General features: G+C 34.0%; 1 protein-coding gene across 1 annotated transcript in view; it reads left to right on the top strand.

The window, feature by feature from the left end:
* The window catches only part of Adgrl3 (adhesion G protein-coupled receptor L3), a 444,648-nt gene that overhangs the window by 334,963 nt on the left and 88,765 nt on the right, over positions 1-20,920 (top strand). Inside the window, exons 12-15 of the mRNA XM_013009168.1 lie at positions 5,518-5,701; positions 6,666-6,788; positions 11,484-11,692; positions 12,640-12,816. Coding sequence (XP_012864622.1) covers positions 5,518-5,701; positions 6,666-6,788; positions 11,484-11,692; positions 12,640-12,816 — 693 coding nt within the window. The remainder of the gene's footprint in view (positions 1-5,517; positions 5,702-6,665; positions 6,789-11,483; positions 11,693-12,639; positions 12,817-20,920) is intronic.

A 20,920-nucleotide genomic window follows, 5' to 3' on the forward strand; every position in this document is an offset into this window, starting at 1 on the left:
ATCCTTAAACGACTTGTTTTTCCCCATCTCCTCCACATTTGTAGCTATTACTTTGCTCTTAGACTTCCAAAACAATGTCTTTAGAGATGTTTTCCTGTTGATATGAAATTGAAGAAGTTGTATAAATTTTCTACCACATGGCAAGTCACTCAGCACTTGTCAGACACTAATTTTGCTCCTACCTTTTAAATGAGGCACACTTCCCATTTCATGAATATTGTCTTTTCTACAGTGGTAGCTGTGGAATAGCCAGGTACATGAATGTAGGATATACTATTAAAAATGATTCATAGTGCAGAGAAAACAAAATAGTTCTAGGAGTAGAACAATTCTAGTTCTGCTGGTTATGGAAGACATCTTAGAGCGTGTGAGTCTTTCACAAAACTGAATAAATGCATAATTAAAAGCTTGTCTTTCAAAGAAAGTTAATGGTGGCAAAGTTATGCATGTTTACTCAAGTTAGTCTTTCCCTGAGTTATTTATTTTTGTGACTTTCAAGTGGAGGAAGAGAGGAAACTAGGTTTCATAGGTGATTATGCTTGGAGCTTGAGATTTAGTGCTCACCTGGGTAAGAAATGGCCCTGATATTCCCTAGTGCTCAGTGTGTGTGTGTGTGTGTGTGTGTGTGTGTGTGTGTGTGTGTGTGTACACTCATGCATACATGCATGTGCTCATGTGTATTCCTGTTAAGAAACATCAGGTTGTTTCACAAAATCTTTTTGAAATTGTTGCAAAAGGTATCATTCCAAGAATCCAAGAACACAAAGCTGTTTTACCCAAGGTGTTACTACTCAGTAGTCTTAGCAAATAAATTCTACATATTAAAATATTGTATAAAAATTGTATTGTATTAAAATATTGTATATTAAAATATACAAAATATTCCTATCAAATGTTTTTAATAAATGCTATGAGTAAATCTAGTCAAAAGAATTTGTTTAATGTCTGAATTTAATGTTGTACAGAAAGATATTGGTTACCTGCTCCTTGGGTGCCTCTAAATAACTTGTGAATTTTCAAAAGTTATGCTTGACTTTTTAGGAACAGTCACATAATTACAATATACTCAGCAAACTATGTAATAAGAAAGGGAATTAAACACCATTGTCTTCTCTGAAACTGAAGTATTATGAAACCTATTTTCCTAAGTAGTTCACATTTTCTTGGCTAGTTAGAAAATATAATTTGTCCTAGTACATGATAAAATTGAGTAACAAACCTATCATGCAAATTTCCACTGCTCGTCTTCAAGTTTGAGTGATTTTTTTAAAAAAGATAAACTATTAATATTTTAGTTGCTTGCAAAGACAGCATTGATTAAATTCACTTCTCAAAATACTTTAGTTCATATGTGTTGAAACCATCAGGTGATTATTTTCCCCCACTTCTTGAATTGAGCCATTTTGATGAAAATAAGAATTTTTATAAGAGAAATTCAGAACCATTTTTTCACCTCAAATTTAGATTATAAGTTGAATCAGGAAAACTTGATAAAGGAGAGAGAATTGTTAAAACTTGATGTCATGTCCCAGTATCTGCTCTAAATTTGATTAAATGCATACTACGTCTCATTCATATATTTGAAGTCTATACAAGCTCAATTCTACATCACCAAATAAAGAGGAAATCAACCCTAATTTTGAATTAGAAAATAATTTTGTAGCAGATGTCATCATAGATGGATATACAATAAATACATAAGCAGAAGTAAATAAAAATATTCTGTATCATTGAGAGTTTTTACTATTTAACTGACTTCTTTGAGCTGGCAGTAAGGACACGTCAGTAACTTTAGGAAGCCTAAATAATTTGTATTCAGAAGGTTCCTAAGACAAAGCTAATTGCTGTTTCACTAGCAGAAAACAGATCAGTCTATTCATACTTTTAGTCTGTACATTTGTTCAGGCCAGTATACTCTTCATCCTCAAAACCCCAAGTCTAGTCTTTGATATTTAAGTTGTCTAATAGGTGAAATTATGAAGATTGCATCACAGAAGGTTATTGCTTCTAGATTTAACTCTGGAATGGCTATTTAGTACTATTAGAATTTATGCCATCAGATAAAATATGAAGATACCACTTCTACTCCCCTGGATTTTAATATCTAATGAAAGTAAAAATGCAATTCTATTTCAGCCTCTTGCATGAGCAAGGCAGCCTTTGGCACTGATTATAATATCATCGCTGATTAACAGAAGAGTTATAGAGAAGTTAAGTGATTTACCCAATACCACATAGTAAGACATCAAGTTCAGTCCATCTGGTTCTAAATCTTATACCCTTCATTTTAACACTACAAAAGACTGTCTCCCAATCTTTGTGTTAACAGTTTCTTGTAACTGTAATTAAGCAATCATGAATACATGTTTTTTTTTTTTAAGGAGACGAAATGAATCTTAAGTTTGAATCATCACATACTACACTTTAAGAACCATAGTTTTAGTCTCTTAACAAACTTGGAATTTATTTAAGTTTTAGTAGAACTAGAATTGAAAAATAATACCTTACTTGAGAGAATACAGTTGTTGGCAGTATATTCAAAATTTATGATTATTTCAGTAGTGCAGATTTTGAATTTTGGTGGATGAAAAATTAAGAAAAATTAATAAGAGGTTCCCTTGATTCATAAATGTTAGTTGGAAGCTACATCTTTTAGAGAAAGCAGTCTAGAAATCTGTTGGAAACAGGTTTATGAGTTTATTTATTAGTTTCAAGAGTCTTTTTTTATTGTTGGTAGTAGCAGTGGTTTTTCATGAAGTCTTTTGGGTGTACTATACACAATGCTCTTTGTAAACCGAGACTTTTTTTTCCCCTTTTCAATTCCAGCTTATATTCCTTTGTACTGGCTAATTGCTCTGGCTAGCACCTCAAGCACTGTGTTAAAGAAAATGGTAAACATGGGCATCCTTATCTTTGTGATGATTTTAAAGAAGAAGCTTTCATATTTTTAGTACTGCATGTGATGTTAGCTGTGGGCTTTCCATATAGGGCATTTATTATGGTGAGGTAACTTCCTTCTGTTTCTAGTTTTTTTGACAGTTATCATGAAAAAGTACTCAATTGGACAGACAAGAGGGATTTTTTTCCCCTGCATGTATCAAGTAAATCCATGTAACATGAATAATACTTTATTCTGTTATGAGAGTTTATCATATTAATTGCTTTTTTATAAGTTGGACTGTCCATATATATTAGGAACAAATTATAGTTGGTTGTTCTGACTGGTTATTTTTAATGTGCTGCTGGGTTTGCTAGTATTTTTCTGATGAGGAATTATGCATCTATGTTTATCAGGATGGTGGTCTATGCTTATCTTTCTTTGTGGTTTCTTTATTTGGCATTTCATTTAGAGAAGTAATGTGTTTGGAAGTATTCCATCCTCTTCAGCATTTTGGAAGAGTTTGAGAATCAGTATATATTCTTTAAATGTTTGATTGAATTTACAAGAGAAACCATCTGGTGCTAGGCTTTCCATTGTTGTGAAGTTTTTGATGATTGATTCAGTCGCTGTTAGTCTGTTCAGACCTTCTGCTTCATCATTTAGTCCTGGGCATGTTATACATAACAGTGTTGGAAAACATGATGGTGTGAACCATATTGCTATTTTTTTGTATTTCTCATCTGCATTTTTAATTAAATGAATTAAAACAACCAAGAGCAAAACAGCAATATTACATTATTCTCAGGAAGTGTTGCCTGAGGTAAGATTTAAAACAATATACTATTATGTAGTAACTGTTAAGATCATTATCTGCTAGAATACAAGCACCATTTCTAAGAGTCACATGATTCCAGTTACATGTGAGACTTCTGGGGTGTTTCTGATGAGTTTCAAGGATCATCCTCTTCCAGAAAGACTAAATCTTTGCACTAAAGAGGATGATGTTTTCTGTTTGGTTTCAGATATCTAAGTTTTGGTTTATTTATTTCCTCTCTGACACACCTCTTATTTTGATTATTTTTTGCATATGTATTGGTAGTACCACTGTAGAGAACTTCCTGGAAAACAGTTTGTTTGTTTATTTATTTATTTATCTATATATTTTTGTGGTTGTTGTGGTGGTGGTGGTGATAGGGATCTGCAAATATCTTTGTATACCTACTAGGTCAGAACAAACAACAATCTGAATGTGTCCAGTTTTAAATTAAAAACAGATTGGTTAATGTGTGTGTGTGTGTGTGTGTGTGTGTGTGTGTATTAAGGATGCAAAGTATACAAGTTGTGAGTAGGATTTCTTTCCTTCAAAGTCCAGTGATATGAGTTTTTGGCCAGAACTTGGACTAGCTACAAAAATATGAAGAAACACAACTTTTTGTCAAAAGGTAAATTAGTTTTAGAACTGGGTGTTAATTGGCAGCCAGGGTATTTCATGATGAGGCTGAATTGTTAACAGTTGTTACTTGGGAATCATGAAAACACCAGGCAGAAGGAAACACAGCCATGTAAAGGGTATGACTCTCATCTCACCCAGTCACTCTGCCAGTTGTGTCCAAAGCAAGAACTCTGCTGCAGAACACTTAGGTAATGCCTAGAAATAGTGTCTGTGTTTGGCTGTTTATTCATCTTTATTTCTGGATTGGAGACATACTTCATAATGAATGGGTTCAGGGACGATAACGTTCAAACTGCAGGTGTTGTATTTTTCTATTTTGCCATTTTCTATGTTTGAATGAAACCCAAGACCTTATTGGGAGAGCTGTTTCTTCTTTGTAACCTACAACATAAAGCAAACCGCAGGAAATATATATATGTTGTAGCTACAGAGATTATTCCTTTGGATGAAGGAATGAGAAATATGGTGTTTTGTCTCTCTGTGTGGATGTACCTACTGCTGATTTCCTAAAGAAAAAAAAAACACCTGAGGGCCATACATAATGAAGTCCAACTGTTTATACCATCCCTGTAAACAGTATAAAGAAGGTTTCTCTTCACATAAGACATATCCCAGCCCCCGAGAGTATGTCTACTTTGATATTGTCCTCATTCTGACATTTGACTAGCTAGCTTAAAAAAAAAAGACAAGAAAAAGTAAAAATGTGTTTGGTCAGTGAATCCTCAACCCAGGCAATAAATTCTGTCTAGTCTTCATTCTCTGCTATGGTCAGCATCTAGTTTTATGGTGATGTGCAGAAAAAAAACTCACAACACTTTCTGTGAGTGATGTGACAAACTGTTGGAATAAATTACTTGTCACCAGCCAAATAACTTAATTATGTGGTCATAGTCTTATTCAGGCCATGCTATTGATTTCAAGAAGCAAGCATGGCTCTAGTTGTTGTCCTTCAAAACAGACAAAAAAAAATACCTCACATTTTTCCTGTTGCCTTGCAAAGACTCAGCTAAGGTTTTACCAAAAAAAGAGTGTTTGTAATACAGCATGTCACAGGGGAGGCTGGGACAATAGTGAACTTATGCACACTGCTGTTCCTTGCTTACTGGGAAACATGTACATCTGGATTTATGACAGCTATTTGGGCTCACTAGAGACCTCTGTTATTCTGTTCATCCTCTTGTAGGCGATGGTAGAGACAGTTAACAACCTCCTTCAGCCACAAGCACTGAATGCTTGGAAAGACTTGACTACAAGTGATCAACTTCGTGCAGCTACCATGTTGCTTGACACGGTGGAGGAGAGTGCTTTTGTGCTGGCTGATAACCTTTTGAAGACTGACATTGTCAGAGAGAACACAGACAATATTCGTAAGTAGCTTTTGGGGTATAAAGCTGCAGAGACCTTTGTAGAACAGTAAGGTTTATCTGGTGCCTGTTTCAATGGAGTTAAAGTTATTTCCTTTCTCCAATTATGAACACATCACCTTTAGGCTTTACAGGATCAAAAATATCCATGGATGTTTGGGGCATCCCAATATTTTGATGTGTTACCCTGAGATCACTTACAGTGGGATTATTTCATTTTTAGAATCTTCATGTAAGCATATATTTATGTCTGTTTTAGATCACTATATATTCTAGCCTCCCAATGCAAGGATTATATGTATTCTCAGTGTACCTAAATTATAACTATTAAATAAATCATTTGAATGGAAATGACAAAAATGTTTGATAATTTTATTATTTTGCTTATGAAAATTATAAATGTTTTTATTGTGGTTTAGGATGGAACTGATAGTGTTACTTGAGGAAACGATAAAATTCTTTTCAAATTTATTATATTTGAAATTAAATTAGTAGTGAGAAGATAGTGAAGATCCAGACTACAAAAGGATTTTTTATTCAATTCATAAAACACTTTGAAAATTAACATTAAAATTAACCTTACAATTAGTGTCACAATTAATTTAAGACAAAATAAGGATTTGGACTTAAATTTTAGACTTTATTGATACACTTATAAGACACAATTTTGCAAGCTTTCACTTGCTTTATTTATTCAGTTATTTATTTACTTTATTAATTTTCGTGATAGTGGTAGGCCATGCAAACGATACACAGAGAAGTTGTACCATAGAACCACATGCTTAGCCAGTTGTGCTATATTTTAAAAACTAAAAAATTAAACACTAAGTATATGCTAAAATTCAGTTTAAGAGAACAAAACTTACAATGTTCTGAGTTGAGAAATGTTTCAGTGATTCGTGAAGTTACTCTAGTATAATTTTGGCATATTTCTCCATGAACACTGCTATCTTTTTACTATGAAAAGAGTTGGAAGTGGCAAGGCTGAGCACAGAAGGAAACCTAGAAGACTTGAAATTTCCAGAAAACATGGGCCATGGAAGCACCATCCAGCTTTCTGCAAATACACTGAAGCAAAATGGACGAAATGGTAAGCAAGAGTTTACTTTTCATGCTTGATGGCACTTACCTTGCTTCAGTCAGTGCTTCATGGCATGGAGTTCTAGATCCACCCAATATGAGTTCTGTCTCCTGGACTCTGTCTATATTGCTGTTTTCTCCTCCTTTTCTTTGTCTTCATATCTACTTTATCATCAATATTGCAGTAATGTTTATTCTATACTCTTCTGTCTGATAGACTGGGAAACTGTTTCATGGCTTTCCAATTGTCAGAAATTCAAAATTGAACAAAATTAGGGAAACTATAACACCAAACCCCTGATGACCCAATCTTCTTTTCCCCAAAAGAGTTATTTGACATTGCCATTGCAGATTCATCTCATAAAATTTTTAATATAAATTTTACTTGCAATATAAAAGTATTTAAATGCTGCACATTCTTTTTTTTTCCTTCAATACCTTTTTTGGAGAGTGTAAGTGCTTTACAAAGCTTAGTAAAATTTAAATGCAAGGAGGGCTGGGAAGGTGGCTCAGGGGTAGAGCGCTAGCCTTGAGCTGAAGGGCTGAGCAACAGCGCCCAAGCTCTGGGTTCAGGCCCCACGACCAGATCAAAAAAAAAAAATTAAATGCAAGGAAATATAAGGACTAGGCTAGATAGATAAATAGAAGACAGAGAGATAGAGATTTCAATTTAGTGCTAGAATGAAATTCAATAACTAATATTATAGAGAAAGTTTGTCCCAAGATTTATATAATCTTTTTCCAAGCCAATGAGAACTTTGAGTCCCATAGATGATAAGAAGATGACCTCAGGCTGATGTCAACTCAACTCTAAGTTGATGTCTCATATTGTTGGATGAGTAGTCTTAAACAAAGAACACTCTGGTAAATATTAGCAAGAAGAATAAATTAGATTTCTTGATAATGGCCATTCTAACTGGGGTGAGGTGGAATCTTGATGTTGTTTTGATTTGCATTCCTATTATGGCCAGAGATATTGAGCATTTCTTAATGTGTTTATTGGCCATTCTTATTTCCTCTGCAGAGAAATCTCTCTTTATGTCTTTAGCCCACTTATTAATGGGGTGGTTGTTTCTTTGAGGATTTGTTTGGGGGGGGGACTTAGGTGATTCTAAGTATATTTTAGATATGAGGCCCTTGTCTGAACAGATGCTAGAGGGGATGTGGTCAAAAGGGAACACTATTACACTGTTGATGAGAGTGTAAACTTGTTCAGTCATCCTGGAAAGCCATGTGGAGGTTCCTCAAAAGACTAAACGTAGAGCTCCCTGATGACCCAGGAATCCCACTTCTGGGCATTTACCCAAATGAACACAAGGCCATACTAAAGCTACCAGCAAAACTAAGTTTATTGCAACATTATTTATCATAGTTAAGATATGGAGCCAACCAAGATGCCCCTCAGTAGAAGATGGATCAAGAAAATGTGATATATATATATGGCATCTCCCCATTCATAAGCAACTGGGAAGACTTGGAAAAAAAATCACATTAAGTGAAGTGAGCCAGACCCAAAGAAACATAGGCTTCATGTTTTCCCTCATTTATAATAATTAGTAGAGGGGCTGGGAAGGTGTCTCAGTGGTAGAGCACTTACCTTGAATGCATGAGGCCCTGGGTTCGATTCCTCAACACCACATAAGCAAAAAGAAAAAAAACCAGAAATGGCGCTGTGGCTCAAGTGGTAGAGCACTAGCCTTGAGCTGAAGAGCTGAGGGATAGCACCCAGGCCCAAAGTTCAGGCCCCACGACCGGACCCAAAAAAATAATAATAATTAGTAGTAGAATAATTAGTCTAGGATCGTCCTAGCAGATGAGCAGAATAGCTCAATAGCTATGTACATATGAACATATAAAAGATAATGTTAAGCGAAATGAACTCCAAGACATGGAAACAAGAGGTTCTTCTTTGTTGTTGTTTTTATGTACTGTGTGATTTCTTTTTTTCTTTTGTGTTATTTTTTTCTTTTCTATGGTTCATCACCTGTTGTCACTGTATTTGATTTTTGTACTCTGGGTATTGTACATATGTTTATCTGAATTAGAAAGGGAAAGGAACAACAAAATAGTGAGACAAAGGACAAAGGTTGAACCAATACAACAGCGATACTCACAAGACAATATATTGGAAATGAACTTTATAACTTGAGAGGGGTGGAGGCAGGGAAAGTAGGAGAAAAATGAGGAAGGGGGTAATATGTTCGACAAGAAATGTATTCACACTACCTTCTGTATGTAACTGTAACCCTTCTGTATATTTCCTTGAGAATAAAATTAAATTTAAAAAAAGAAAATATATTACATTTTTCTGTCATCAGAATAATATGCTTTGTAAGCATTAACAGACTTGTAAGACTGAGCTTAGAAGTCATTATTATGCTAATTGGACTAAAGAAATACTTGAGACAGCAGTAATTGTATATAGCTAAATTAGGTTACTGTGTTAGTTCACTAACTGGTTTCTCTGCTTCTGGTACTGTCCTGGGAAAGTATTGCTGTTAAGAAACGATCTTTCCTAAAACAGAGTCACCTCAAGTAACTGAGAAAGCTATCACATGGCTTGACAAAGCCTGCCTTGATCTACTGCCTCGCCTCATCTGTTATACTTCACATCTGTCCTCAGCATGGTCTCTGTGATCCAAGTCAGCTAATTTAATTCTGTTCCTTATGAACACCACACATTTTCTGACATCAGGAATTTTTCACTTTCTTTTCTTTCTTCTTGAAACACAACTTTTGTGTTTCTTTGCATCTTAGCCTCTAATACTGATTACTTGAAATATATTCTATTCTTTGTAGGGAAAGACTCAGTTACTGTTTTTGTGTCAGCCATGTTTACACCAATGCTTCTGCAGAGTATTCATGCCATTCTAAGAAAGTATGCTATTACATGTGAAAAATCTGCCTGTTTATTGTCTGAACCTCTCACTACACAGTATATTCCATGAAAGCAGAGCCTTTGTCTAATGTGTTTGATAATACAACCCTAGTGTTTTACACACAGCCATGTAATCATAAGTATTATATTAAATATATATGTGAATGTACGGGTGCAAAGCTAGGGATCGTCATAAGTCAGATTAATTTCAGAATGAAGAAGCTGAAACAATTATATGTGACTAAATGCATTGAGAAATGGCAACATGACACCAACCCATAAGTAGAAATTGCTGTGAATTAATAGCTGGCTATAAGACAAGTAAAAGAAAAGCGAATAATATCAATGAGAAAAATATATGGGCATCATTAAGTTTAACCTTCCAAAAAATCAGGATTGTTTACCCTAAATGTAGAAAAAAAACTAAAATGAATCCTCAGTTGTAATAGATTTAATATTTAACAAGTTTCTACTACTTACTTAGAGCTATTTTAATGGATAGAGATTAGCAAGAAAGCCTTCTTCCTTATGTTTCCATAATCTCTTTGCTGAACTACTGAGAAGAATATGTATGCCAATGAATATCAGGCATATGTATATATGTGTATATATATATAATTTACTCATGTAAAATAGTCATTATGTGTTTAATTTTACAAGATTTTCCAAGCATATTTCCAAATACTTGGAATGAGTTCTAATTGCTCTCAATTTTTTTTTTTGGGGGGGGTCCGGTCATGGGGCCTGACTCTGGGCCTGGGCGCTGTCCCTCAGCTCTTCAGCTCAAGGCTAGCACTCTACCACTTGAGCCACAGCGCCACTTCTGGCTTTTTTCTTTTTGCTTATGTGGTGCTGAGGAATCGAACCCAGGGCCTCATGCATGCAAGGCAAGCGGGCTACCACTGAGCCACCTTCCCAGCCCCTTGCTCTCAATTTTTTACCAATATTTTTATTGGTCCTTATTTAATTTCACAGACACTAGTGGAGGTGAAATGTTATCTCAATATTTTTCATGTTTTATTTCTTTAATTACTACTGAATTGATTGTTTTTCATACATTTAATCATCTTTCATTTACCTTTTTCCCTAAGGTATGTACATTTGTACATTTACAATTTGTACAATTACAATTCTTTAATGTTACTTATTGTTTTAAAAAATTGTGAGTTGGCATAAATACTTTATATTCATGAGTCATAGTTTTTTCATTTCCCCATAGTTTGTGGGGGTTTTTGTTGTGTTTTAGATTTTGTTGTTGTTGTTGGTGGTGGTGGTAGTAGTAGTAGTGGTGGTTGGATTCTGTTGTTACTGTGTAGCTCAAGCCGACTGAGAACTCTAGATAGGTTTGCCTCAGCTCCTTTCGTGCTGGGATTACAATTAAGCACACTCATGTATAGCTTTTTGTTTGTATTGCTTTATTTACAAATTTATTGTTAGGAATCAAATGCTGAGCCTTATGCAAGCTAGGTAAATTCCCTAACACTCCTAGCTTAAATTCGACTTTTCAATTTTGCCAGTATAGTTCCAGATTTGATGTTTAGGGCTCTGATTCATCTTTTAATCAGTTGAGAGTACAGACTGACTGAGATAGGAATAGATTTGGGATAAAAATACTTAAATGTACTTATTTCAGCAGATTTGACTCTCCTTTCCTGGGCAATGACTTGGCAGTTTGGTTTTCTGCAAAGAAATGCTTGATTTTGTGTGTGAGTGCATATGTATTCCTTAACTTGATTGCCATCTAATTGGAACTACTAATTTAAGGAGACTGTACAAATGAACCAGAACATTTTCTCAACTTATGATCCATATTTGCATTCATTTTAGGAGAGATCAGAGTAGCCTTTGTCTTATATAACAACTTGGGTCCTTATTTGTCCACGGAGAATGCCAGTATGAAGTTGGGAATGGAAGCTATGTCCACGAATCATTCTGTCATCGTCAATTCCCCTGTTATTACAGCAGCAATAAACAAAGAGTTCAGTAATAAAGTTTATTTGGCTGATCCTGTGGTGTTTACAGTTAAACATATCAAGGTAAGAAAATAGCATGTAAGTTTAATTGCCCACATTATCCATATTCATTTTAACATGAGTATTACATGTATAAACTTTCTTTTGTGCTAACATAGAGAAAGTCATTATCTATAAACTGTAGTGTGATTTTCTTATATATAAGTAGATTTGAGTTATTTTGTGTGAAAAGCAGATAAGAAGTAGATATTTGGATGAGAATATGAAGTTAGTTTTCTGTAAACAGTTACATTGTATGATATGCATTACCTATTGTAATACTGGATACCTTACATATATACAATGCAACTTACTATTTTTAAAAATAGCTGGAACTGATAGCTCATTCCTGTAATCCCAACTACTAAGGAGGTAGAGATTCTGAGGGCAAAGATTGAAACAAGCCTAGGCACAATAGTCTTTGAGCCTCTTTTATTTACTTAACCAGAAATAAGCTGGAAGTGGCGGAGTGGCTTAAGGAATATGTGCAGTACTTTCCTTGACTAAAATCCAAGGAAGAGTTTAAGCCCAGTACTGGCAAAGGAGTTAGCAAGATATTCAATAGAACTTGAGGCAGGTTCATATATTACAAGATATCATGTCTGCTTGAAGTGATGTTTTTGCATATATACAAAGATTATTAAGTGAATTAAAGACCACTTTTTCAAATGTTGTTTTTTTCTAACAACTAATTTAGTTATATTGAAATATAAATTAGCTGATGTGATTCTGAAATTCTCCTTCAGTAGTAACAATTGTATAACCCAGTAAAGTCACTTCTAAACAGATAGAACAAAGCATAGATTCAATTTTGCATAGAATTGATGAGGTCTCCTTAGTATGAAAAGATTCATAGATACCTCCACAAGAATTGGAACAGTTAGAGGTTGGATTATGTGTAAAAAATGCTTTCCTAAATTACCTGATCATAAAATAGTTATTGCCTTTATTGATTTTTTTTATCACTGTAGCAGTCAGAAGAAAATTTCAACCCTAACTGTTCATTTTGGAGCTATTCCAAGCGCACAATGACAGGTTACTGGTCAACACAAGGCTGTCGGCTCCTGACAACAAATAAGACGCATACTACATGCTCCTGTAATCACCTAACCAATTTTGCAGTACTCATGGCACATGTGGAAGTTAAGGTAAGATATGTGTTATGCAATAAAAACACATTACCTTGTAACTAAGTCTCTAATGGTAGATAGTCCATTTTAACTCTATAAGACAGTCTCACCTCAATATTTTTCCACTTTCATACTAATTCTACCCAAAGACACTTCAGCATTCTAAGCTCTATCCCACTGGATGATTCAAAGAACAGCTTCTTTCTGTTCCTACTGTGAATATAGTTCATAAGGCTGAAGTTTGCTCCCATTTCTCCTAGCCTCTCTGATTTCATTATATATTGGTACCAGATTATAAACTCATGAATCATGTCGAAAAGACTCCAGGTCCAAAAACCTATTGGGTTAGGCTAAGAAGCTGATATTGACTAGAGCAAACATGAAAGATTAGAGTGTATGGTTACATACTGTCAAAATGACTCTTGGAAAGAAAATAATAAATACAATGTAAAGAGTATGGTAATGTAGAGGGCTTAGCAAACTAACACAGTAGAAATAGCATTTCCAACTGAAGAACATTATTCTAAGGAAAAATTCAGATGATGAAAAGTTTCTACAGTTAGATTCACTTTTTTCTGGTATGATGGGCTTTTATATTAAGGACAGTAGAAAGATGGAGACTGAAGGTTTGCAATGGAAAAAAAAAAGATTGACAGGGTTCTCAGATACCAAGCGACATGGGAGACCTGTGAAAGGTAGAGATGCAGGCTATTCCTGGTCTAGAAGCCCTAGGCAGGCAAGTGTGAGAGACTTCTGAATTTTTTTTCTGAGCAAGATACTTCAAGAATAACCAAGAGGGACTGGGAAGGTGGTTCAGTGGTAGAGTGCCTACCTTGCATGCATGAGTCCCTGGGTTTGATTCGTTAGCACCGTATAAGCAGAAAAAGCCAAAGTAGCACTGTGGCTCCAGTGGTAGAGGGCTAACCTTGATCTGAAGAGCTGAGGGACAGTGCTCAGGCCAGGAGTTCAGGCCCCATAACCGACAAAAAAAAAACAAACAAACAAAAAAATCAACAACCAACCAACAAATAAACAAAAAGAATAACCAAGAATGTTAATACCATGTAATAATAGGTCAGGAACCAGAGCTATCTGGGGTCCACATGTTGAGTCAAACTGATAATTATAGTTGGAGGAAAGCTAAATTTCAGAAATAATGTGACATAAAGTAGGCTATTGTCTAAGTTTTCAAACAATGTATCTATAAAAAAAACCATTCTAAAGGGTCAAGAATAGAATAAAATAACACTTAAAACCTTAAACTTTAGCTTCATCTTAAACATTTTTTATAAATTAAGTATAATATAATTTAAAAATCATTAGTCCCACACAATTTATACAAGATTATTTGTCTTCATAAATATTGGTGGCTTTATTTCAGGGTAAAATTCTCTTAACATCAACATTTTCATAGTATGTTTCATTAGAATACCTCTGCCATCATCATTTGATGTACTTTGTGTGCTAGAAAGAAAATGAACACTAGTGGGGCTTTGTCACTTTTCGGACTTTATCCCTAACTGAACTTTTTCATTATATCAATAATATTTTGCTGTGTAACTTTAATAATTGGTAAGTGATAGGTTAAAGGCAATTGTCTCTTTAGGTTGAATAAAATATGAAATCACATCTATTTGCAACTGTACTGTTCAGTTCAGCATATCCTTGTTAGTATGTGAAGTTCATAGTTTTTCTTTTTTTTAATTTTATTTTATTTTATTTGTGTAATAAGATGTCTTTTTTTTTTGGTCGGTCATAGTTTTTCTTAGATGAGACAGAAACAAATATTACAATTAGATGATGAATGACTGAAGTTTATGCTGTAAGGTGGGAAACCTTATGCATGAAGTCAAGACAGTTTCTTAGGTTAGAGGTAATACTTTATAAGATGGTGATGCTTTATAAGGTTAAGGGTGAAGGAGTTTTCCCAAGGAAGCTGTGAAGGACATTTCAGTTCTTTACAGTATGAATAAATACATGAAGATGTTCTGTATTATAGTATAGAGAGCATGGTATAGAGTTTAGAAAAACTTCACTGACCATACAAACCTTGTTAGTAATGAGAAATGAGGTAAAGAATTTAGTATGGTTATGCCCATGAAAGGCTTCCTACAGAAATTCAGCTGAGCTTTAAGATCTACAAACTCAGCGAGGAGTTAGAATGGATGACCACATATCATGTCTTCCATGTATCTAAATAATTAAAATTAATAAAGCTGTAAAAATGAATTATACACTGATGTAAGAAAATAAGACTTTATAATGACTAATAGGATGTAGGAGTTGAGTTTAGAATTTTAGAATCCACAGAACTTAGCACTTGATCCTGGAAGTGTAGGTGACCCTACCCATAACTACTAGTCAACTGTTTATAGTATCCCACAAAGAACTGGTCCTTTCTATTCTGATTGAAAATATAATTCTTAAAGTTGCTTAGATTTCATCTAGCCATCTTGATTTTTATCATACATTGGTAAATGTCAGACTATAAACTGGTGAGCAGGGTAAGATAAGCCCTCAGGCTCTGGTAAAGGCTTTCTTTCCAGGGTCTCAGAGCATACTTATGGTATGACTCTACACTTACTATATTTATGATATTGGTTTATTTTGCATTGTACACAGAAAATTCCTACTTCTATTGGGTCAAAAGCTGTGGAAACTATTAGGCTACTTATATTTCCACAGGAGAACTCTGAGGTCTGTAGTTAGTATGAAGATGATTTATAGTTAATATGATATAAGTATCTAAAAAGATTATTAATACTTTGTTCACAGAGTTTGATAAATGAGTTAGCAATAGGGAATTATATACTTAGGAATTCTCATCTTCCTGATGTCAGTAAAAACAAAAAGTACTAACAATCTATAAATTTTACACAAGGAAAATTTAGCAAAGCTTTATCTACCTTATGAAACAAATGAGTTCATTCAAAGTTTTCTTTTCTTTGAAATTTACAAAGAGATGGTACAAATTACTTGGACAGCAACCAGGCAACATCATAAAAGTTGAAGTAACTTTGCTGTGTCAGCACAGTTCAAATTGTGATCTTTGAAAGACTACAAACCTTATTTTAACAAAGCATCACAAAGTGATCTATATTAGAAAGAATGGCTCCACTGATAAATGATAGATTTAAATCTGGAATCTGTTAGGCTTTAGGATCCTACATTTCAGCTAGCCTAGGGAATAAACACAGAAAAATTGATAAAATTTGAGACAACACAATATCATATTTGCTTTGCTCAATTCATTTCCTAACAACCTTTCTCTAATCCATTATATAAGAATCAGGACTGTGACCAGTACTGTGTGTGAACAAGAGATGAAATAAATGGAAATCAATATTGTCTTTTAGCCATCAGTCACACACCACGTGTGTCTTGGGTTTCTTGTATAACAACCTCTTGTGATTACCTGTGTCAGTCTTATTTTGATTCCACAACAGGAATTTGGCATTTCAGTAATAAAAGAATAGAATTAAGGAGCTCAATCAACACCAGAAATATAAAAAGAAATACATTAACAAAACGTACATGAGATTACTGTCTAAAATAGAACACTAATTTATTCATACACAATGAGAAATATAGCAACCAGTTGGAACAAATATATTTATATCTGCTAGTTGTTACTTTCTAACTTTACAGAAAAATCGGTAGAAGAAACAAAATTACATTGGAGAATTTTACTTGACAAGTTAGTAGAGTGAGTTTGAAGAGTTAGAATAATTTTGATAGTTATTGACATGGTACACAGTTGCAACTATCTTTATTCCAAGACCTTTCCTACACTGAATTGCATCTATCTATCTATCTATCTATCTATCTATCTATCTATCTATCTATCTATCTATCTATCTATCTGTCTGTCTGTCTGTCTGTCTGTCTGACTGTCTGTCTGTCTGTCATCTACTTATTATTACCATTTATCCATATATCAGCTATATATTTATCAATATTTATTTATCATCTCTCAATCAGCTATCATCTCTCTGGCTATCATCCATTTTATTATCTCTATTCTTCAGACAACATTCTTTTAATTCTTTTAACTACATCTCTTGAGTACCTAACTTAAGATAATCATCATAAATACATGGCAATACATAGGAGATTTCTACAAATGTAACTTTCTTTTCTCCATTTGTCACCTATAATATTAGATTTCAGTGCCTCTGGTAGAAACTACTGCCTATAAAGCCTTATTTTATTTCTTTTTTTGAGAAATGATAATGGAAAAGTTGAAATAAAATTCAAAGACTCCTTATCTTAGTTTAAAAAAAAAATCAAACTCTGGCTCACTTTAGTAGCTTTTACATTCTTCTCCTACCAATTATTCCATTTTCTTCCATGGCTCCAGCCTAACTTTATTAGTTAGACCTGAACAGCAAACTTTTTTCCCTTGCCTGTCAGGCAGCCACATAGCAAACTTCCTCATTTACTTCAAGTCTTTGTACATTGTTATTGTTTTCATTCTATTTTAAATTTCAGACAACTCTTTTTTGCACAAAATACAGTGAAGGACAAGGCAATTTAGGCCATCCACCACAAGCTCTTGATAGCATTTCAAGGAAGACGTGTGTTAAGAGTGATTGTTGAATGGGAGCTTGCAAGAGCTGGTAGTGAGATCAGCAGACGAGAAAAAAGAAAAAAAAACAGCTCAACTTTCATTAAGTGTGAATTAGAACTCAATATCTTGCATTTGTAAGGCTTGCTTTCTACTCTTTGAATCACGGTCCATGTACATTTTGCTTTTGTTTTAAAATAGGGACACATTCTTTTGCCCAGACTGGCCTGGGCTCCATCCTCTTAATTATTTTTCCTGCAACGCTTCTTATTAGTTGAAGTAGGACAGTGTTGAGAATTCTGTCCGAGCTGATTTCAAACTACAATCCACCAAATTTTTGCTTTATAATTAACTAGGATTATGGGGATAAGACATTGCTTCCAGCTAGAAATAAGATTATTGTAAAAAAAGAAAAAAGAAAAAAAGAAAAAAGATATTGCTGTCAATATAACAGAATGTAATCAAACCTTCATTTTGATAGTGAAATAATGAAATCTATAAAGAATATGAATAAATGGTAATTTTGAAAAATGTTGAAGCTTTTAGCACAAAGTCAGACAAAAAAACTATCTTATAGCCTCCTTTAATTTCATGTTTTCTTTCATTTGTGTATGTCACAGATTAACAATACTCCCTGTTTTTTAGTTCTTATAATGGAAATTATTGGTTTTATGTTTTCACAAGTGTTGCTGTTTTCTAGTCTACTTTCAGAAATACCTGCAACTGTTCAGATGTAAAGATTTAGACTTACTCAAACTAAACTGCATGTGTCTATGGGATTATCACAATGAAGCATTTTTGCATTATTATGTAGGCTGATAAAAAAAACTGGTTAAAGAAAGGAAAGGAAGAATGGAAGGAAAAAAAAGAAAAAGTGCTTAGAGACTGTGCTTGGAACATACAGCTCAGTAAAATGTACTGTTCTTTTCATGAGTTTTCAAAACATTTTGTTTTTGCTCTTATCACTTAGAAGCTTATTTCTTGAAATGTGTTTTTCCTCTCCAGAATGGAGTTAGACTTCTACTATAGATTGTCTTTTGTTCTTGTTTGCAAGAAGACAGGAGTCTTGATGGAGTAGACAGAATCCATTAAGATGAAAATCATAGTGGATGATATATGATATTTGTAAATATCTAATAGTTGTCTTGGTTTTGTGTCCTATGTCTGTTCTTGTTTCAAATGGTTAAAACAGATAATACTGATGTTGTAAGGCTTTTTGTTGTTGTGATTTGATTAGAAACCACAAATGCAACTGCTGTGAATGGTTGTGTCTAAATACTCCATTATGCTCACATACAGAGTCTGTCTTATGTACTTGTAACTTTCCAGAATTGCAACCATAAAGCCCAAGGTGGCATCACAGCTGCTTAACTACTTTGAATGTCTAAGGAAACATTTGATTGTCTTCTCCTTTAAATATCAAAGTACCCATTTCAAAAGTTTAGGTGATACAAAACAGAGATAGTATTTAAAACCCTTCCTATTACATTGGCAAAAAAATCAACCTGAATATAGAACAGTGATTACTAAAAAGTTGAGAAGGGGGTAAACTAAATGTAACAAGTTCACAATAATGTAATGAACCTTTCCACTGTGATTTTGTAGAGCAACCGTCAAATGCTTTACAAAATGGTTTTCTAGCTCTCTTCTTTACTTTGAGTGTAATTCACAGATATAATCATCATATTAACACATGATAATAGTAATACAGTAATAATGTTCCTAGTCACTAATGAGTGTTCAAATTGATTTAAAAGATTTTACTTTCCTTAGTTTGGTGATTGCCTTTAAAACAAACAAACAAGCAAACAAAACCCACCTCAATATCCTCTTATCTCAATCCCTTACTTTCTATTCCAAGTGAAAACACTAATTGTTTCAAAAACACTTCAGCAATTTAGACATTACAATGTTAGTGCAATTCACTCAATTCATTTTCTACATTTTATATCTTAATGTCTATTGTATCGTGTGGTGAAAGTAGACCTAAGGTTTTAAAATAGTAACAAATATATGATAATCCAGTGTATTTATTTTAAAAAGATAATCTGTTTGATTATCATAATGGGCAATGAACTCAAGGCCTCATATTGTTAAGCAGAAATTTTACAACTTGAGTTAAGCCCCTTTTCCATTGGTTATTTTTGAGCTAAGGTCTAGCTTTGTGCCTAGGTCCTCCCTGGGCTACAATCTTCCTATTTATCCATCCCTTTGTTCTAAGAATGAGACATGTCCACCCCTGTGCCCAGAATCATAGTTTTCTCATAGCTGGGATAACAGGTGCATGTCACTTTGCTGAGCCATTTGTTGAGATAGAGCCTTGGTAACTTGCATGTATATCTGAGCTGGTCTCAAACATGTGATCTCTGCCTCCCAAATAGTTAAGAGTATAGTTTTGAGCCTCTACACCAGGTTCCATGAAAAGAAAATGGTTTGAAGCAATGCAAAATTTCATTATCTTGATTATTAGCTTGATCCAAAAACATTTAACAATATTTTAGGATCAACAGTTATTCTTAGGTTTTCTGAAAGAATATAATTTCACAATAATGTGTATAACATAAATTTTTCATTTTTAAAATTATTTGAAAGTATGCTGTTTTCTTACCAACCTGTGGGTTTTGACATTTAGAGAGAGAGGCATGGTTTTTCTTCATTTTTGCAGTACAATAGAGTTTTTGGAGAGGGGAAAATCCTAGGCAGACTCAAACAAGGAAAATGATGTGGAGTGAAATAGGGTAGGTGTAGTCTTGATGCCATCCTTTTTGTAGGGGTGGAATCTTTTATTTAACACATATCTAATTATCGTGTTAAGTCTCTACTCCAACTTGTGATCTTGAACTGTACATAGACAAAAGCTAATAGTCTTGTGTCTTTTTACACATGTGTTCACACCCTTATGTGGAATTTGTGTCTTACTACTAGAGTTTATCACCTAGGAAACTCTCTAATATTATTTTTATGTATTTTGTGTATTAATTTTTGAGACAAGGTTTCATAGTCTTCCTACCTCAATCTCCAGTAGAGTAGGATTGCCAGTGTATGCTACCAGCCATACCTCCCTAAGACTATTTTTACAGCAGGAAGATCACTAGTAAAGAACATAATTCTCAAGAAATTAGGCTGGATTACAAATAGTTATTTATATAGTTTTCTAAGATAGGCAGTTAAGACATCCATTATAATAAAGTTTTGAGAATATTTGAACAAAATGTGGCTGAACTAAACTTTGACCCTCTCATTATATACAATTCAAGGGACTGTCAATGTCCTCTACGAATCAGTTCAATTAAACATTACTATTTAAAGATCTATATTGGGCTAATTCTTATGGGAAAATTAATTCATGTAACTTTAAAGTTTTTTAATAGATTTGTATTGTTATTGTAGAGGTGATATACAGAGGCATTACAGTTACACAAGTCAGGTACTGAGTACATTATTTCTTTTTAATCCATGTCATCCTTTCCCTCTCTGTCTCCCAGTTTTTCCCTGCTGTCCCCACCTACAAGTTGTGTAGTTCATTGTCCACACAGTGTGAGTGAGTACCACTGC

This window comes from Dipodomys ordii, unplaced genomic scaffold, assembly GCF_000151885.1.
Source record: "Dipodomys ordii isolate 6190 unplaced genomic scaffold, Dord_2.0 Scaffold8, whole genome shotgun sequence".
NCBI lineage: Eukaryota > Metazoa > Chordata > Mammalia > Rodentia > Heteromyidae > Dipodomys > Dipodomys ordii.